This window comes from Chiloscyllium punctatum, chromosome 15, assembly GCF_047496795.1.
Source record: "Chiloscyllium punctatum isolate Juve2018m chromosome 15, sChiPun1.3, whole genome shotgun sequence".
NCBI classification, from domain to species: Eukaryota; Metazoa; Chordata; class Chondrichthyes; order Orectolobiformes; family Hemiscylliidae; genus Chiloscyllium; species Chiloscyllium punctatum.
The window spans coordinates 81,926,215-81,946,165 of NC_092753.1; the positions used below are offsets into that span (position 1 = coordinate 81,926,215).

Sequence of the window (19,951 nt, forward strand, 5' to 3'; positions counted from 1 at the left end):
CACTATACTTCATCTACCAAATTTTTGTTCACTTTGACAGATCTCTTTATAAACTTATGAGCTCTTATTCTAGTAGTTACCTGTGATGTGGCACCTTACCAAATGCCTTTTTGAAAATGGTAAGTACACACATCATGGGTTCCCTTTTAACTACATATTTTACTTTCTCAGAACTAAATTAGTCAAGCCTGATTTCACTTTCATAAAGCCCATGTTGATTACGTCTGATTGCATTGCTAATTTCTTAGTGTCTCAATTAGTCAATCTCAATAATAGATTTCAGCATTTTTCCTATGATAGATGTTAAGCCATAACTACTATTGTTTCTTGGTTATGTCTCCCTCCTTTCTTGAATAGTAGAGTCACATTCACTTTCCAATCCGACGGCATCTTTGTCGAACAGACAATTTTAAAGAAATAAAACCAATGCATCTGCTATCTCAGTAGTCACTTCTTTTACTATCTTAGGATGAAGTCCATTAGGATCTGTGGACTTATCAGCTTTTGATTCTAATATTTTCCTTGGTACCCATTCCCTGTAATCGTAGTTGAAAGGAAAAGACACATTTAAAACCTATTTCAGGTACGTTGGTTGTATCCTCTACGGCAAAACAGATACAAAATATCTGTTCAGTTCATCTGATTTATCTTTGTAACTTTCCATGATTAATTCCCTGGATTGCACACCATAGCACCAACAGTCACTAACTTTTTTATACTTGAATAAAATTGTTTTAATGTCTGTTATTATATCCCTAAATAGCTTTCTGTATTTTAGATTCCCTCTTATTTAAAAACAAAGCAACGAATGACTAAAAGACTATATTCTTCTGACGTGTTACTAACTTTCGTGAAATTGCCAGCTTTATCTTTCAAATTAATACATCTTCAACTTTTTTAGTTAGCCATGGATGGTATCACCTTTGCCGAGAACCTTTATTCCTCACTGGGATGTACCAGTGCTAAGTGTTATGAAATATTGCCTTAAGTGTCAGTCACTGCATTTTTATTGAACCTGTTCATTAATCTAAATTCCCAGATTATATTAACCAGTTCTTTAATCCTGTGCTCATACTTGCTTCCACTTAACTTTAAAGCACTCATCTTCAGTTCACTGTTCTCGCAAAACAAAGCTTTTCATTGTGCTTCGCTGCACGTGACAATAAATTCAATTCAATTCTCTTTCAAACTAAGTGTTCAGTTATGTTATGACCAATGTTACCTAGGGATGCCCTTGCTATGAAGTCCTGAGCTAATCCTGTCTTGTTGTACAATTGGATCCAGAATTTGGTTCCAGAATTTGGTTCTTGCAAGTGGTGTTCTAAGGTACTGTTCTGAATGCAGTCTATGAATTCATATTCCAGGCTAACTTTGCTAAACTCATTTCATCTCTCTAGTACTGTTCAAACCTGTAACTTCTACTACCTAGAAGGTTAAGGGCAACAGATTCATGGGAACACCATTGCCTACATGTTTGCCTCATTTTCACGCCATTCTGACTTGGAATTATATTGCTGTTCCTTCATTGTCACTAGGCCAAATTACCAGAAGTCCATTCCAACAGCACCTTGGGTGTCTCTACATCAAAAGAGCTACTGATGTTCTAGGAGACAGCTTACCCCCTCCACGCGCACCCCCCCTCCATCCACGCACCCCCCCTCCATCCGCCCACCCGCCCTCTCTCCCCCCCCCCCCCCACCCACTCCCCCCTCCACCCATCGCCCCCCCACCCCAAAACATCTTATTCGTCCTATATATGTAACTTAAAACCACTCATAATTGTTGCTGTACCTTTCTCTGAAGTTTCCATTATTTCTTCTTGTGTAGCCCTTCCTACCAGGTAATTACTGTTCAGGAATTCAAAGTTAATACCACAAGTTACTTCCGTGCTTTACTTTTCTTATTTTTACACAAACTGATTCTAAGTTTATTTCTCTCTGTTTCACTAATGTCAATCTTCATTGACAGAGCAACGTTTGTGTCTGTTCCTAGCTTCCTGACTGTTGTGTGAAGGTGCCAGGATCCTACAGAAATCTATTAACCATAATCATGGGATGGCACATGACTGAAATAACCAAGAATGGGCAGAGTTCAAATAATCTAGATTAGAAAGATTGAGAGAGCACATGGAGATCAATGCAGGAAAATAATATTTTGTCCTTACCTCCTAACTCGAAGATCAGAGTTTGGAGTAGTTACGATTATTATGTATGACACTAATTTGTATTAATGTACAAAAAATGCCTTCCTTTTGAAGTCTGAGTATGAAGACAGTTCTTGGGTTTTGCTTTCTTCTTAACCAGACTATCTTGAACTCAAATTCCATGTGTTATGGAGCCAAGCAAAAAAAAAATTCTTCCGAAATACCATGTTCCCTTAAGTATTCAGTTTCTAGTCTTTGTAATCTTGCAGCCATGTTTCACAATGACAGACAGGTCATATATATTATTTCCATTTGGCCTGTCTGCTTTTCTGTTTTGTTGTGAATGCTAGGTTTACTCCGATGCAGAGCCTTTAACTCTGTTATTTTCTCATTTTTTGCAGTTTCTGGCCTTATCTGCTCGTGTACTCTTAGGTTTCTATTATGTGTCCCTTCTTGTCATGCTCTGATTAGCATTTCCCTTATTGTTGCTTTTCTCTCTTGTCTTATTTTAATGTATAAGATATTCCTGCACTTGATCCCTCATCCACACTCTATAGTTTGCTACCTTCTCTATTGCCCTAGTTATACAACTCATCAACATACTGGTGCCAGCATGGTTCAGGTAAAAACTGTCTTGGCGGTATATCTCGCAACTTTTCAATGTACTGGTGCCAGAATTCCATGAATCAACCCTTATCAAACGAACATGTCCTCTAATTGCGAATGACTCTTTTTATATTGTCCTGAATTGTATTTCGATTTGCATACAGATCAACTTGCGAATGGACTCGAGAATGACCCTGTTCGCAACATGAGGATTGCCTGTGCACACATTTATTAGCTATGGTCATTCTAATAAATTTAAGATTGTTTTCAGACACAAGTATAAAAGTAATGAATATTTTATAAAATATTTCAGTTTCATTGCTTAAATTAGATTACACTATATTCATGGTCTCAGGAGGTGAGATATTCTTAGATGTTTGAGTTGACATTTAACATTTCATCTCTATCTGTTGAGCAGAGTGAAATGATCCCTAGAAAAGGGGAGGAAAAAACTTGGCTATTTCAAATTCAAGATGCAGTTTCACCATTTAAGCTGTTGTAATAGATCTGGTTTGAATAGAAATCTTATTACCGTGTAGATTTTCTGTTTAAAAATAGTTTGTATCGTTTTACATAAATGTGATGTGACTTTTTTTATTATGTTAAAGTATATGCTAGCTAATAGTGCATTTATTAATTAAGGAGTTGTAAGCAAAGACCCTAGTGTCTTGTCTATATAGAACAGTGATGAAATAGCCAGAGCATGTCTGCGCTTGGTCGTCTGTTCCATGTCTCATGGCACATAAACAGGCCCAATTCATCCCAGATTTTAGATCCAGCAGATTGTGATCTGGGTTGTTTCATATATCCAAAAAAAAAATGTGGGAGGATCATTCACCTTATCAGAGTGGACCAGTGCATGTGTTGGGAGATCACGTTATCAAGGTTTTTGTTCTTCATTATTGCGTGGAATGTCAGTAGCAAGAGATCAGTATTGATTGTCCTTTTCTAAATATCTTTGAATTAAGTGGCTTCCTGGTCCTTTCAGCAGGCAGTTATGAGAGTTCCACAATATTGTGACTCAAGAGTCATATATTGGTGAGGACAAGTAAAGATGAGAAATGCTAGTGCCTTGCTGGATGTAAACCAGACATTTTATAACCGTTTCCTGTGCTATCAAGGGTTGTCTGCAGTCCATAATGCTGAAATCCATAATGTTCTGGCTTGGGTGTAAATGTGACCTTTAAGCCATTGTTCAAAATCCTTGAAGTGCAAAGCGAGTCAACTAATGACTGATTGGAAAATGGGTGAACAGATTCTTTTGCCAGGTATTGACAAATATTTCAAAAAATTTGCTGTTAGTCTTGCATTTTTAAAAAATCTTTATTAACTGTTGTTTAAGGGTGACAATGTATGGTGAGTACATGAAACAATGAATGTTTGGCAGTATGTAAAAAGAGAATGGCAGGTGGCATACTATTTTTAAAACAAACTTAACAATTAATTTTTGTACTGTTTTGGTATTTTCTTGCATTTATATTTAATTTCACCCTTTCAGGACAAAGTAGACAGTATTCAGTTCTCCAACAATGGTGACAGGTAAATATTGACTTGGGATTATTAACATGTGAATGTTATGAATATAATATTAAAGCAGTCTGTTTTATAACCTGACTTTGGAAACCCTTAATATATCCATGTAAATATATCCATGTAAACATCTGGTCTTTTTGGTTTTTTGATTATATTAACTGTCTGTGCACTAAACATGTCAATTTCTAAATATTTACAGTTAAATACTAGCTGAAACCGTTTATCACTTTTTTTTAATAGATGTGGAGTTAAAAGTCAGAAATGTCGTATGTAGGGCAAATTTAAATTTAACAACAGTTGCAAATTAACTTTGTCCTGCTGGTGAATCTGGCCGCCTCCTTTAGAGACTGCAATTTCCCTTCCCACATGGTTAAAGATGCCCTCCAACGCATCTCGTCTACATCCCGCACCTCCGCCCTCAGACCCCACCCCTCCAACCGTAACAAGGACAGAACGCCCCTGGTGCTCACCCTCCACCCTACCAACCTACGCATAAACCAAATCATCCGCCGACATTTCCGCCACCTCCAAACAGACCCCACTACCAGGGATATATTTCCCTCCCACCCCTTTCCGCCTTCCGCAAAGACCGTTCCGTCCGCGACTACCTGGTCAGGTCCACGCCCCAAACAACCCACCCTCCAATCCTGGCACTTTCCCCTGCCACCGCAGGAACTGTAAAACCTGCTCCCACACCACCTCCCTCACCTCTATCCAAGGCCCTAAAGGAGCCTTCCACATCCATCAAAGTTTTACTTGCACATCCACTAATATCATTTATTGTATCCGTTGCTCCTGATGCGGTCTCCTCTACATTGGGGAGACAGGGCACCTCCTAGCAGAGCGCTTTAGGGAACATCTCCAGGACACCCGCACCAATCAACCACACCACCCCGTGGCCCAACATTTCAACTCCCCCCTCCCACTCTTCCGAGGACATGGAGGTCCTGGGCCTCCTTCACCGCCGCTCCCTCACCACCAGACACCTGGAGGAAGAATGCCTCATCTTCTGCCTCGGAACACTTCAACCCCAGGACATCAATGTGGACTTCAACAGTTTCCTCATTTCCCCTTCTCCCACCTCACCCTAGTTCTAAACTTCCAGCTCAGTAACTGTCTCCATGACTTGTCCGGACTTGTCCTACCTGCCTATCTTCTTTTCCACCTATCCACTCCACCCTCTCCTCCTTGACCTATCACCTTAATCCCCTCCCTCACTCACCCATTGTACTCTGTGCTACTTTCTCCCCACCCCCACCCTCCTCTAGCTTATCTCTCCACGCTTCAGGCTCACTGCCTTTAGTCCTGATGAAGGGCTTTTGTCCGAAACGTCGATTTCGAAGCTACTTGGATGCTGCCTGAACTGCTGTGCTCTTCCAGCACCACTAATCCAGAATCTGGTTTCCAGCATCTGCAGTCATTGTTTTTACCTACCTGATCAGAATAACTGTCATTCATGAGCTTTGTGGTCAGGTTCTGCTGCAGTTTCAAAGCATGCTCCATAGCTGTCATCTCTCTGTGAATTCTCAGACTGGCTGTTCCTTTTAAGAGAAGAGCATGAGCGAAACTTATTTCTTTTCTGTCAGTTAAAATTTAAGATTTCTTAACTGTCTTCAAAACATCTCTATTAGAGAGCTTTGATTACTGTTATTTATTAATCAAACAAAATGGTATTTTTCATGCCTGCTACTTTGTTGTTTAATTTCAAAAGAGCAATGGTTAAACTTGAAATAAGACCGTCATGTCATCTATAAATAATTAAGTTAGAAATGTCTCTATTCGAATAGATGTATAAAGTTTTGCATTTCAGCCATTATTTTCAAAGATATCACTTAGAGGGGTCCTTAGAACTTAACAATCAACAAATTTGATTTAAAAAGTCGATTGAGAAATTATCATGTACAATAGTGAATGAGATTTATTTAATAGTATTGTTTGGAATTAGTTACTTTAATTTAAGGTAGCCATTTGCTCCATTAAGTCAGTCACCTCTATTTTCAAATGGTGCAGTGAAATCATTCATTGACTCGTGCAGTCCCTAGTTCCCCAGGAACTAAATATATTCACTGCTTTGAATTTTACGGTTGTTTTGTACATGTGGATTTTGAATTGTTTAATTGTTCTTTGAAATAAACTAGTTGCTAAGATTTTCAGGCGTTAAATTTTGTAAGATTCTTTTTCAACAAGTGTCATTTTAAAAATTAAAATCTTATTTATTCAAGAGGCTTATCCTGTATATTATTAATGTTAGTATTCTTTTTGTATGAAACAGATTGGTCAGTGGTAGCAGAGATGGAACAGCACGGATCTGGCAATATCAGTATCAGGAGTGGAAAAGTATCTTGCTGGACATGGGTGCTCAGTTGCCAGGGTAAGCTTGGGTTTTGTGCTATTTCTGTCCACTGTTGCTATGTGTTAACTTATTTGCAAGTGCTTTTAAAGTACATAGCTGAAATGACCAGATATTTAGATTTGTATCTTGTGTAGAATGTAACTGTGCAGTGATTTATAGTTCCGTTTTGAAGAAAGGGACTTGGTGAAGCTTCAAGGAGATTTGCAAATGATTGAAAAGTAGAAGGAAAATGCAAGGAAATTGTCTTTGTTACAAATCTCAATCTCAGACTTAAACCCTTCAAAAGCTGCTGTCTTTCACTGGTGGTAACAAATTTGAATTGATTCTTCTCCAAAAAAATTGATGCTGTGATAAGTAGTTTGTTACTTCTATTGTACAGTGTGATGGTATTATGGCTTTAAGAGATTTATTTTGTCATTGTTTTATGAAGAAAGGTTGAGACAGAGGTGTACTCTGCTTAAAGCTAATAATGCAAACAGCTTGTGAAGCCTTGGGCTTTTTAAATTTGAAATAACTGAAGCAGCTGAATGGGTGGGGTGAAGCTCCCACAGAACCAGGATTTTTAGCTTTAGCTTTCTGCAATTTGCTGGAGTCTTGAAGTTGGCTGTGGAAGCTGTTAGTAATCTCCATTTTAGCGATAGGTTGGAGTTCTCTTCCTGTTGCTAGAATTGCATGTGAGACCATCTGTTTTTCTGAATTGGCTTTTATCAAGGGTGTGTTTATGGGATGTTACTGTATTGAACAGTTAATAGGTAGCAGTTGCTATGTTATTTCCTTAGGTATTTCAATAGAGTTACAGTTAAGCCAATTCTTTTTATTTTTCTCTATTTTAATTATAGTGTAAAAAAAAGTGTTTTGCTTAAAGACTAGCTTAAGCAATTGAATTGCATCTGGAATGCAACACCTTACACTTAGTATCTAGGCTAACCTTTTCTTATTAATGATATAACTTTAAAATATGCTTTGAAGAGGTTTGGTCATGTTAAGAACAAATTAGAAGCTCTTTTCAGGATCAAAATCTCCACTTCCAGGTTGCGTTTAAGATTATTGGACTCTAAGGCACTGAGTGGTGCGTTTTGGTGTTTGTTTCAGGTGTTGCATTTGGTTGGTTTAAATATTGTGTGCGTTCTGTAGTAATGGCTCTTTCAACAAGTGTTTCCTGGGGTGGAGGAAGTCTCTTCAGAAATTTTACAGAAAATGGGCAAGGCAAAGCTTTTTGGAATTGGCAATTGGTTTCCTTTGTCTGTGCAGAAAGGAGAGGTAATTGCAGCAATAGCGCACCGTTTATGATTGCAGGAAATGCCAATGGAATTATTGGAGATGGCTAAAATTCAATTGCAAATGAAACAGCTTGAACATCAAAAGGAAATGAAGCAGTTTGAATTAGGATTGAAAGTAGAAGAAAAGCAGGGAGAGAGAATAGCACTAGCAGAGGAAAAAGAGAAAAGCCCTGGCAGAGGAGAGGGAAAAAGAAATTTTGATCTTGTGGAGGTTGGCATTGAGAGCTCAAAGTTGACTTAAAATGGCAGAGGTAGAGGTGAAAGGGAATAGTTGTGATGAGGACATTGTTGGAGAGCAATGCCAATGTAGCCAAAGGTCTGGTGTGGATCTGTTTAATTATGTCCAAGTGTTGACAAAGTTTGAGAAGGATTTAGAAGCCTTTTTCATCTCATTTGAGAAAATGGCTGGTGACCATGTGAGTATTGGTGATCCAAACAAAATCGGTAGATAGAGATAGTAAGGTATTCGCTATCAGAGGAGGTAGCTGGGGAGTATGATAAAGTGTTAAAAAAAAACATCTTAAGTGCATATGAACTATTACCAGTAGCCTACAGATAACATTTTTGGAATCGAAGGAGGAAATCTGGTCAAAAATGCATTGAGTTTGAAGGATCAAACAAAGTAATTTTGATAGGTGGATAAGGGCATAGAAAGTATATCAAACATATGATGCTCTTAGAGAGATGATTATTTTGAAGGAGTTCAAAAATTCACTTCCTGATGTGAGAACTTGTGGAAGAGAAGAGAGTTCAGACCGCAAGATTAGCAATGGAAATCGCAGATATTTGAGTTGGTTCATAAATCAAAGTTTTGCTTCCAATGTCACTTTTAATTTGTAAGGGATAAAAATTGGGGAAAAGAGAAGTTCTTGGGTGAGAAGGGAAAAGGAGAGCCCATTGAAGATAGTTTACCACAGGGTAAAAAAGAAACCCATGATATGGAAAAGAGAAGTAAAAAAGATCAGGTGTTTTACGATATGGGAGTAAGTCAATATTTAATGGTAAGAGATGAGAGGATATGTAATTCAGAAGGTGTATTGCCAGAAAAAAAATCATATGGAATTCATGGTGAGAAGAACATGTAAAGTGAGGTTGGGCAGTCTGCTGAAAAGTGAAGTGATGGTTTATCCTTGATAATGATACAGCTGGATCACAGGTGGGAGTGAAGCCAGTGGAAAATTAAGCAACTGTGGTGTTAAAAGATGAACATCCTGGGATTTTTTTCCTAACTCTGTGATAACAAAGTTCACAAAGCCACAGGTGGAAATGAGGAGAAGTCAAAGAATAAAGCTAACAAAGTTGGAAGTGGAATGATCAGAGACCATGTTTGATTGAATGGTTGAGAAAAGATGAGAACAGGTGAAGGGCATAGTGGATATTTTTAATTGAGAGAAATTTGCTGAGTTACAACAAAGGTACAAAGCTGAAGCAGTTGTATTAAAACCAAAGATGAATCTGAGTGATGGTTGTGGAAAGGTGGTGTTGCTGGTAGCATGTGAATTGCTATTCGACCAAAATACAAAAACATTTTTTTGGCCTGGACTGCATAAGAATGGTTATAACACAGAGTGAAGAACCAAGTTTAGATTCTGAATTGGACATTCCTCAAATTGATTTCGTCAATGTGGAACTTGTTAAAAATTGGAATAAGTGATTGAGTTACCTTCCAGAAGAACATAGAGATGACTTGAAAGAGTTATTAGAATCACATGTAGAGATATATGGGAATACGCTGGGAAGTACTACTCTGATTATGCATAAGGTAGATAGAGGAAATGGTGTTCCAGTTAGGTAACTTAAGCCCCTAAAGTTGGTACAAGTTCAAAAAGATATTGAATGTATGCTCAAAGACAACTTAATTGAAGTGAGTTGCAGCGACTGGAGCTCACCCATAGTAATGGTGCCAAAATCAGATAGTACCCAACAATTATGTGTGGACTATTGCAAAGTCAATGCCATTAGAAAATCTGATTTGTATTCTATTCAATGTTTGTTTTGAAAAGGTGGGACAAGCAACTTGTATTTCAAAATTGGACTTACTCAGAGGATACTGGCAGGTACCTTTGTCCAAAAGAGTGAAGGAAATTTTGTCTTTGATGACATCGAATGGACTGTAGCAGTTTAGATTAGATTAGATTAGATTAGATTAGATTACTTACAGTGTGGAAACAGGCCCTTCGGCCCAACAAGTCCACACCGCCCCGCCGAAGCGTAACCCACCCATACCCCTACCCCTACCCCATACATCTACATCTACCCCTTACCTAACACTACGGGCAATTTAGCATGGCCAATTCACCTGACCTGCACATCTTTGGACTGTGGGAGGAAACCGGAGCACCCGGAGGAAACCCACGCAGACACAGGGAGAACGTGCAAACTCCACACAGTCAGTCGCCTGAGGCGGGAATTGAACCCGGGTCTCAGGCGCTGTGAGACAGCAGTGCTAACCACTGTGCCACCGTGCCGCCCAGTTATGCCACTTTAAAATATGAAAAATGTACCAGCCACATTTCCAACACTAACTAACAAAGTCCTTTTAGGATTACCCAATTGTGTTGTGTACATGACGATCTGGTGATTTTTAGTCACAAGTGGAAGGAACATTGGCGAATCTACAAGAATTGTTCGATCAACTTCGGGAACTGGCATTGGTGATCAGCCTGGCTAAGAGTGAATTCACAAAAGCCCAAGTCACATTCCTGGGCCATGTCATGGACTTGGATAAATGGCCACATGGGATGTGAAAACAAAGATTATTGGGGAGTTTCACATTGCATCGATGAAGAGGAAAGTACGATGATTCTGGAGTGATTTTTATCAGAAGTTCATATTGCAGTGGTTGCTTCACTGACTTGTTGAAGTGCAGAAAATTTTCAGTGGACCGAGGGGTGTCAGAAGGGTTTGATAGCCTGCAAGCTGTGTTAATCACTGCCCCAGTGTGCGCAATACCTAATTATGCAAAGCCATTCAAGGTGACTATCAATTTGAGTGATTTGGGTGTCGGTGCTGTACTCTTGCAAGAAGACAAGGAGAAGATAGACCTATTGGATATTTTTCCAGAAAATTGAATAATCATCAACAGAAGTATTCCCACAATTGAGAAGGAGACTTTGAGTTTAATGCTGGTGTTACAACGTTTCAACATTTATATTGCCAGCAATGTGTCTGAGACAGTTGTGTAAATACTGTTCATAATACTTGAAAGTTTTTCGGAAAATTTAAGGATAAAATTCAAAACTCTTTAGATGAAGCTTATTATTGCCGCCATTCAGTTTGAAAATGATACTCGTGGCAGGACAAGAGAACATAATTGCTGATGCGTTGTTGTGGCTTCAAAGGACGATGAGGCGTTCGGTGGCAGAAAAAATGGACTGTAGTTTTCCATGTTTGACTCCTAGCATGCAATGTAATGTATGTGCATTGTGGTGTACTAATAGCTTCCAGCTAAAGGTCTTACAAAGATGGTTTCATATTTTAATGTTGGGTGATTTGTTTTACAGTATGTCATGTGGCTTTGAGGTATATTTTGTCCTGGTTTTTGTTTTGAAGAAAGTTTGAGACAGAGGTGCCAGAGCAATCTGCTTAAAGCTATTAAAATAAACAGCTTATGAGGCCCTTGAGCTGCTTAAAAACAAAGTTGGAATAATAGAAGAGCCTGAATGGGTGGAGTCAAGTTCCCACAGAACCAGGATTTTTAGTTTAACTTTCTGCAGTTGCTGGGGCTTTGAAGATGGAAGCTCTTATTCCTCCCTCCCTCTCTCTCTCTCTCTCTCAGCTAAAAGCTGGCGTTCACTTCCTGCTGCTATAATTGTATGGGCGGCAACCTATTTTACTGAATTTGTCTTTGCTAAGTGTGTGTTTACAGGATGTTATAATATTAGAACAGTTAATTTGTAATAGTTAATATATATTATTTTGTTAGGCATTTTAATATAATTGCAATTCAACCAATTTTCTTTTTATTTTATCTGTAATTTAATTGTAGTGTAAAAAGTGTTTTGCTTAAAATCAAGAAGCTTGACCAAGCAAATTGCATCTGGACCACAACACCTTACTCTTGCTTTAAAATAAGAAAAGGTTAGGATCTCGACTATTTTAACATTTTTGAGGGGGTTTCGTCTGGTCTGTAGAAGATCTTGAAGATATGGTTTTCGTACAGATCTTTAGCAAATGGCAAAAACATAAAAAGGTTGATTATCTTGTGATAAGAGAGTGACTGTTATTTTCTGAATTTTGTTTTCATCTAATATCTAGATTTGCCATTTTTCTTTGATTTTTGGTCATTGTGTGTTACCTTTTTCCCCAAAATGTTTCATTTTTGCCTTTCTCAATGTGCAACTGCTTGTTGTCTGTTCTTTAGAATCAGCTCCTGTCCAGGGGATGATAAGGTCACAAAACTTAAAGTGACAATGGTTGCATGGGATCGTCTTGATGACAATGTTATCACTGCAGTGAATAACCATACACTAAAGGTGTGGAATTCATATACTGGACAGTTGCTACACATCTTAATGGTAAGTGGTATCCAACAACTGACAAGGAGAAAGTGAGGACTGCAGATGCTGGAGATCAGAGTCTAAGAATGTGCTGCTGGAAAAGCACAGCAGGTCAGGCAGTATCTGAAGAGCAGGAGAATCGACGTTTCAGGCATAAGCCCTTCATCAGGATTGAGGCCTGTGTGCCTTAAGAAAGGCTTATGCCTGAAACGTCAATTCTCCTTTTTGGATGCTGTGCTTTTCCAGTACCACACTCTTCAACAACTGACAATGGCATCATTTAAGATATGAAGTTACTATCACTGACCCAAAGTGGAATGAATAAATGCTGCCATGCTTTTGTGAAGCTTTGAAACTAAAGCCCGTTTGTTGGCTTGTGTTCCTAAGATAAACTAAAGCATAGTACTGCAGATGCTGAAGATGTGAAATAAAAACAGCACACTGGAGAAACTGATCAGGTCTGTGGAGAGAGAAAACCCATGTTAACAATTTAACCCAATATAACACTTCTGAATGAAAGAGTCATAAGAGGATCAAAATATAAACTCTTGTGTCTTCCTCCACAGAAATGACATGCTGAGTTTATCCATACTTTGTTTTTATTTCATTTTATTAGGTTGTTTGTTTAAATTTAATCTTTTCAGTTTGGTTTAAGATCAAGAACATGAGGTCTTCTACAACTTAGTAGATATAAACATGTTGAGGTTGCAGTCTTAGCTCTGCTGTTGGATAGTTGGAATCTGATGGCCTGCTGTCTCACTGCAAGAGCAATGGTAATTTGGTAATTTCTATATGGCCAGTTCAAATTAATTGACGTCGTCCTTGGAATCATGATTTGTAAACCTGAGGAGAAACTGAAACACAGCCTGTGTTCAAAAACCACAGAACAAAAACTATGATCAAGCCTATACATGTGTGCCTGAAATTACCTTATTTGGAAAGCCTAGAATATTGTCACAATGAATGATGTAAATATCTTGACTTACATCACTTGTGATAGGTTATTTGAGTGCTTTAATGATCCTATACTCCTGAGCAAGGGATACTGAAATACTGTTATTGCTGTCTCTCTATCCATCTCTTCTTGCACATTTTCTCCCTCAAGCTTTTAATTTTTGGTTTTGCTTTATTTCTAATCTAACCTGTTTCTTTAGTAACAGTTCTTTTTCTGTCTCTTCAAAATATATTTCCTTCTTGATGAAGCTTTCATTCTGATGTTGGGAGAAGCATACAATAAATTAGCCTGAAAAAGTGAAGCTTTTTGCTTGTTCTTCAATTGATTATTAGAAGTTTTAAGATTAATCTAATTAACCATACAGATTTGACTGGGTTAATTTTTACTTTCAAGCATTTCTCTCATGCGACCACCCCAATAGTTGCAGAAAGTAACTTTTTTCATAGTCAGGGTTTAATGTAACATTTCAACTGAATAGTAGATATTGGCAATGGCTTACTTGATAGCATTCATCTGTGAGCATTAGGTTGAGGGCATAAATTTCCCTCAAACTGTTAAGCGTATTGAAACTAACATTTCACAGGCACTATCAGAGCTGCTGTCTGTCATTTGAAATATTAAGCACAAGCTCTGTCTGCTAACTCAGGAGAAGATAAACGCTTAGCTGACACTGTACAAGTAAGATCGGGGAGTTTTCTCAACACCAAGCCAATATTTATCAACAAGGCAGATTGGTTACAAGTTTGGCTGCTTGTCATCTAGACTTTAAAAGTTGCGAGCTGTTTTGACTTCAAAATTGGCATCTATGATGCATGTCATTTTGGTAAGTGATTGGCGGGCTTGAAGGAAGAGTCTACAGGAAATACATAAGAATTGGCAAATTATATACTCAACAGTGTATAATGCAAACTTGACACTACTTGAACCCAATAAGCATATCCTAACATGAAAGACCAACCCACCAGTGTTATTTGAAGAACCACTTTTTCAACTTAGTAACTGTTTTATTTTCATTAGCTTTTGCTACAATTGCAGAGGTGTTTGATTTCTCAAGTTCTTTTAAAGTTGCTGAAGTCCACAAAAATGCTGAAGGACTTTGCCCTGATTTCAGTTCTACGGTTCTAGGCACAGTTGTAGCAGTATCCAATTCCCTTGGACTACAATATGGTGTGGAGAAAAGAGAGGGGTGAAACCGCACATCTCAAGCTGCTAGAGAGTGAGAGAGAGATCTCAGCAGGAAACCAATCCATGGAATGATTCCTCTCCTTAATGAGTTGTATTCTGCCATCACATGAAATTTGTCAACTGTTTCAGTTACAACTACAGAACAGGGAGAAAACAACTTTTTGATGGCTGTGAAGTTGAATGTGATTATGAACATGAAAACGTTGGGCTCCTTTCAGGCTGGAAGACATGATATAAGCAACATCTTTCCCATTTCTGATCCACTGTTGCATAATTGAGCCCCTGTGTTTTGTGACTTGAATATATTTCATTCTCCATTGTCAGAGAGAAGCAAGGGAACAAGCATATGGCTTCACAAAAATGTGCAGGTTCCATTTACTGCACATAGGTCACTTTCTGTGCACTGTTTGTCAACTTTGAGATGTACTGCTACTGAAAGGAATTCCTGTCCCTCAACATCCAGCTGGGGTATGCAACCATACACAGCCTGTCATGCAGGTTAGTGTCTGGTATCCTGGCAGGAGTCATGATATCTTGATCTATTTTCTTATTTGTAATGAGATATGGGCATTGCTGGCAAGGCTAGCAGTTACTGTCTATCCCTTATTGCCTTTGAGAATGTGACAGCTGTCTTTGGAACCTGGTGCAGTTGTGGAGTGTAGGTACATCTGAATTGCTGTTCGAAAAGGAGTTCTAGGATTTTGACCCACAGCAGGAAGGAACAGCAACAAACAAAAACTAACAAACTTAAAAGACCCATACAACCCATGGACAAAACCAACATCATCTACAAAATTCCATGCAAGGACTGCCACAAACACTACGTAGGACAAACCGGAAGAAAGTTAGCCACCAGGATACACGAACACCAGCTAGCCACAAAAAGACATGACCGTCTCTCCCTCATAGCCCTACACACGGATGAAAAAAACCCACCATTTCGACTGGGACAACACATCGATCCTGGGACAGGCTAAGCAAAGACATGCCAGAGAATTCCTAGAGGCCTGGCACTCCAACCACAACGCCATAAACAAACACATAGCTCTAGATGCCATCTATCAACCCCTTAGAAAACGAACAGGAAATGATATCACCACAAACCCCAAGAACCCCATCCAGGAGAAAGATATAAATAGAAAGCAGGAGACAACAGCTTCGTTTCACTTGGAGGTTGCCACTGATGTTACCTCGCCAGGTAATGAAACGTCTGGATATCAAACCTACAGCTCAGCGAGCAAACCGACACCCTAAATATAGGACCAAGTCAGGATAGTGTGTGGCTTGGACGGGAACTTGCAGGAAGGGGTGATCCCATGAATTTGCTGCCCTTGTCCCTCTGAATAGTCAAAGTCATTCATTTGAAAAAGGCTGTCAAAGGAACCTTGATGAGTTGCTGCAATTCTTCTTGAAGACTCTACAAACTGCTGCCACTGTGTACCAATGTTGGGGTCCATTTTTAAGTTGATGGATTGGGTGTTATAGAAACATAGAATATGGGAATAGGAGCAGAACATTCAGTGCCCTGTAAACCTGCCTTGCCATTTAATATCATCATGGCAGATCATCCAATTCAGTACTTAGTTCCTGCTTTCTCATTATTTCCTGCTTTCTCATTATTTCCTTTGATCTCTTTCTCCATGGGAGCTACGTTCTTCATCTTTCCTGAAAGTCTTCAATGTTTTTGCCTCAGTAGTTTCCTGTGGCAGAGAATTCTGTAAACTCATCCCTTTCCGGGTAAGGAAATATAATTTCTGTCCTGAAAGGCCTATCCTTGGATTGTAATTCTTGGATTTAGACACCCCTGTCATTGAGACCATCTTTGCTGCATCTGCTATATCAAAACATCTTGTTAGAATTTTACAGATTTCTGAGATCCCTCCTTCTCCTTAACTCCATTAAATGTAGACCTGAGTCCTGCAATCCCAGGAATCAGTCTGGTGTACCTTCTTCGCACTCCTCAATAGCTAGAATATCCATCCTCTTAAAAGGAGACCAAAAACTCTGCACAGTGCTCAGTGCGCTCTGACAAATGCCCCTACAGTTGCAGCAGATGTCAGTCAAGTGGGCTGTTGTGCTCTTGATGGTGTTTTTGGAACTGCTTTCCAGGGAATAGAAAAATATGCTGTCACCCTCGTGACTTGTGCCTTGTAGTTGATGGACTGGCATTAGACAGAAGGGAAGTGAGTTACTTGCTGCAGGATTCCTCATCTCTGAGCTGCTGTTGAAACCACAGTGTTTATATCCTGGTTTCTAGTCAATGGTAATCCCAGGATTTTGATAGAACTTAATTATGCTAATGCTGCTGAATATTGAGGGGATTTGTTCGATTCTTGTTGGAGATGGTCATTGCTTGGCAGTTTGGTGCCACTTATCAGCCAAGCCTCTCTTTTCTCTTGGTCGAGATGGATATGAACATGGACTGCTTCATTGTCTAAGGAGTAACAAATAGTGATTGTGATCAATGAATGTCTCCACTTCTGACCTTCTGATGGAGGATGGTCATTGATGCACCTGAAGGTCATTGGACGTAGGACACTCCTGCAGTGATATCCTGGGACTGAATTGATTGATCTTTAATAACCACAACTATCTTCCTTTGGGCTATGTAGGACTCCAAACTGTGAAGGGCCTCCCTTCTACTTTCCATTGACTTTGTTAGATATAATTGATTCCCTCAGTCAATGCTGCCTTGATGTCCAGGGCTATCATTCTCATCTCACTTCTTTTCTTTGGTGTATTGACATCAGGAGCTCCGTGGCCCTGGTGAAATCCAAACTGAGCATGTATGAGCAGGTTATTGCGGAGCAAGTGCTGCTTGATGCATTTGTCAGTGATCTCTTCAATCAACAGACTGATATTTCCAAGACATTTGAAACGTGTGAGATGGTCTTAACAAGAGTAGTGCTGGGGAGGGGGAACTTGTGTATCCTACTTTGTTATTTCACTGGATGTAAGTGTTGTGTAGGCCAGTGTGTTTTGCTATCCATAAATGTTTGGCCTCAATTGTTTTTTGTGGAAAAGAATCCCACAGGCTCACCACACTTGGGTGAAGACATTTGTCCTCCTCTCCCTTACGGGAGGCTACAGTTACCTTTGAATTGGCCCTAGAAAGTTCAGCTTTTACACACCTTGGTCGCATGAGTTGCAGGCAAGTGGAAGGTGCTGAGCTTGCAGAATATTCCACCCAGCTCATGACTTGTGTCAAGAAATGGTATGTGGTAGTGACATGAGAATGAGTGCTGTTTTTTTTTGCAGTCTGAGCTTGCATGGCTGTAAGTTGATCTTGTATAACTTATGTTTCTACTTGCATTATAGCATGGGTGTCTGGTGCCTTCTTCTCATTTTGCAATGGAAGATGAGGTGCCAGCCATCAGATATATTCTGACAGGGTTAATGAATTTGAGCACAATTTCAAAGCTGAAAAACGTAGCAGTCAGTCTCTCTTCAAAGCCCTGTGAAACGTTGGTGTGTAAACCCTTCATGTTTTTTGTTTTAGACCCAGATTTTATGGCAAGTCTGTATTTGATTGCACAGACCCATCATTTTGTTTCTGTGGCCTGCCACATTAAGTATTCATCTGAATTCACTGTAACAGAATGCTCAGTGATCTTGCCCTCCATCCAGCTGACACTATACTACCCTTCATTTTGCCCTGGCTGCAAGCTGCGAGTTAACACTTCGCAGATCCTGCTTAAATATTTTCCTCTAAAGTGTGTGTGGTGTCAGTATATGATCTGCTGGCTGAAATTGTATGTGATGAGGATTCTTCAGTGTTTTTCTCTTTCACCTCCTAGTCCTTTTACCATTCTACAACTGCTTAGACAGATTGGAGTTCCTTCAGCATTCAAAATGAGGAAGAGATGAGCAAGATTATGGTGATGGGAGGGAATAGGTACATGCTTACCCAGTTTGCAGGCTGTAGTTGAAGAGAGTCAAAAGTGCGGCGCACGAAAAGCACAGCAAGTCAGGCAGCATCCGAATAGGTGAAGAGACCCTAACTAGTCGCTTCACTGCTGACCACTGTTTTCTGGGGCAAGAACATGCTCACAGCTGGTTAGATCATGTCTTAAATTATGCATTTCTTTTCTGCGCTATGTTGGTAGCCATACGTATCACAAAATGATAGTTTCTGCTGTAGTGGTCAACTAGATGCCTGTCATTGTGTAATCTGGCTCAGGAGTGATTAACTCTGGAATGGCTAAGTCTGTTCTATTTGCTGTAGAGGAAGATATTGGGTGGAGAAGGTGCACAATTCACTATCTCTTTTTCTGAGCCCCTTGCTCACAGCCATTGGTGACCGTTTCCCAGTTGTCAGTGTTAACATCTGTCGTCTTCACTTCTTGTTTGTCCATATTCATATTGTTGAGCCACCATAGTCTTATCAGACCCATAGGGCTGCTCTCTCAGGGAGAAACAGTCGATGGTGACTTTACCTGAGGGCTGCCATACTTCACATGAGGGGAGAGCTTGAGAAGGAGATGACCATGGTAACCTTGACAGGTAATAGGAAATGAAGCCATGTTGTTGGAATTACATTGCTCTGTAAAGCAACCATCCAGCCAACTGAGCTAGGCTATTTTTGTTAGAGAGAAGGTTGAGAAGTGACTTAATTGAGACATATAAGATAATCAGAGGGTTCGATAGGGTGGACAGGGAGAGCCTTTTTCCTAAGTATGGTGATGGCGAGCACGAGGGGACATAACTTTAAATTGAGGGGTGATAGATATAGGACAGATGTCAGAGGTAGTTTCTTTACTCAGAGTAGTAAGGGTATGGAATGTTTTGCCTGCAAAGGTCGTAGATTCGCCAACTTTAAATACTTTTAAGTCATCATTGGGCAAGCATATGGACGTACATGGAATAGTGTAGGTTAGATGGGCTTCACATTGGAATGACAGGTCGGCGCAACATTGAGGGCTGAAGGGCCTGTACTGTGCTGTAATGTTCTATGTTCTAAACCGAGCTAAGCCTTGCTCAAGACAGAGGAAGAGGCCAGACCAAAAATTGAAAGTACTAGGAGTGGAGCTTTTATAATTTGTAGTGATCAGGCAGCATGAGGTCTAGGAAGTAGGCAGCCTTTCCAGAAGGACAAAATGCAAAGTAGTAGGTTAAATTTTTCTTTGATGATTTTCAACTTTGTTTTCTTGATCAGAAGTTTAAATTATGCCCAAAAGGAAGCAAAATATTCTTCAGACACCTTAAAGAAATCTTCAAATGTAAATGACTTTGCTGAGATCATTGAAACCACACATGACCTTCAACACACAAACAGAAAGTACAAATCAGTGAGATTTTCACTCGCTGTAAAGTTGATGTCTTATGCACTATTTTGTGAAATGTTAGAAGTGAGTTCAGCACTGGAAAAGACATGGTAAGATTGGAAGTGGGCTATCT

The 19,951-nt window shown here is 39.5% G+C and overlaps 1 protein-coding gene across 2 annotated transcripts in view; it reads left to right on the forward strand.

Moving 5' to 3' along the window:
• Positions 1-19,951, forward strand: part of LOC140486459 (bromodomain and WD repeat-containing protein 1-like) — a 212,412-nt gene that overhangs the window by 35,999 nt on the left and 156,462 nt on the right. For both annotated transcript variants that reach the window (XM_072585656.1, XM_072585657.1), the window contains 3 exons: positions 4,248-4,288; positions 6,555-6,653; positions 12,279-12,432. In XM_072585656.1, the coding sequence (XP_072441757.1) occupies positions 4,248-4,288; positions 6,555-6,653; positions 12,279-12,432 (294 nt within the window). The remainder of the gene's footprint in view (positions 1-4,247; positions 4,289-6,554; positions 6,654-12,278; positions 12,433-19,951) is intronic.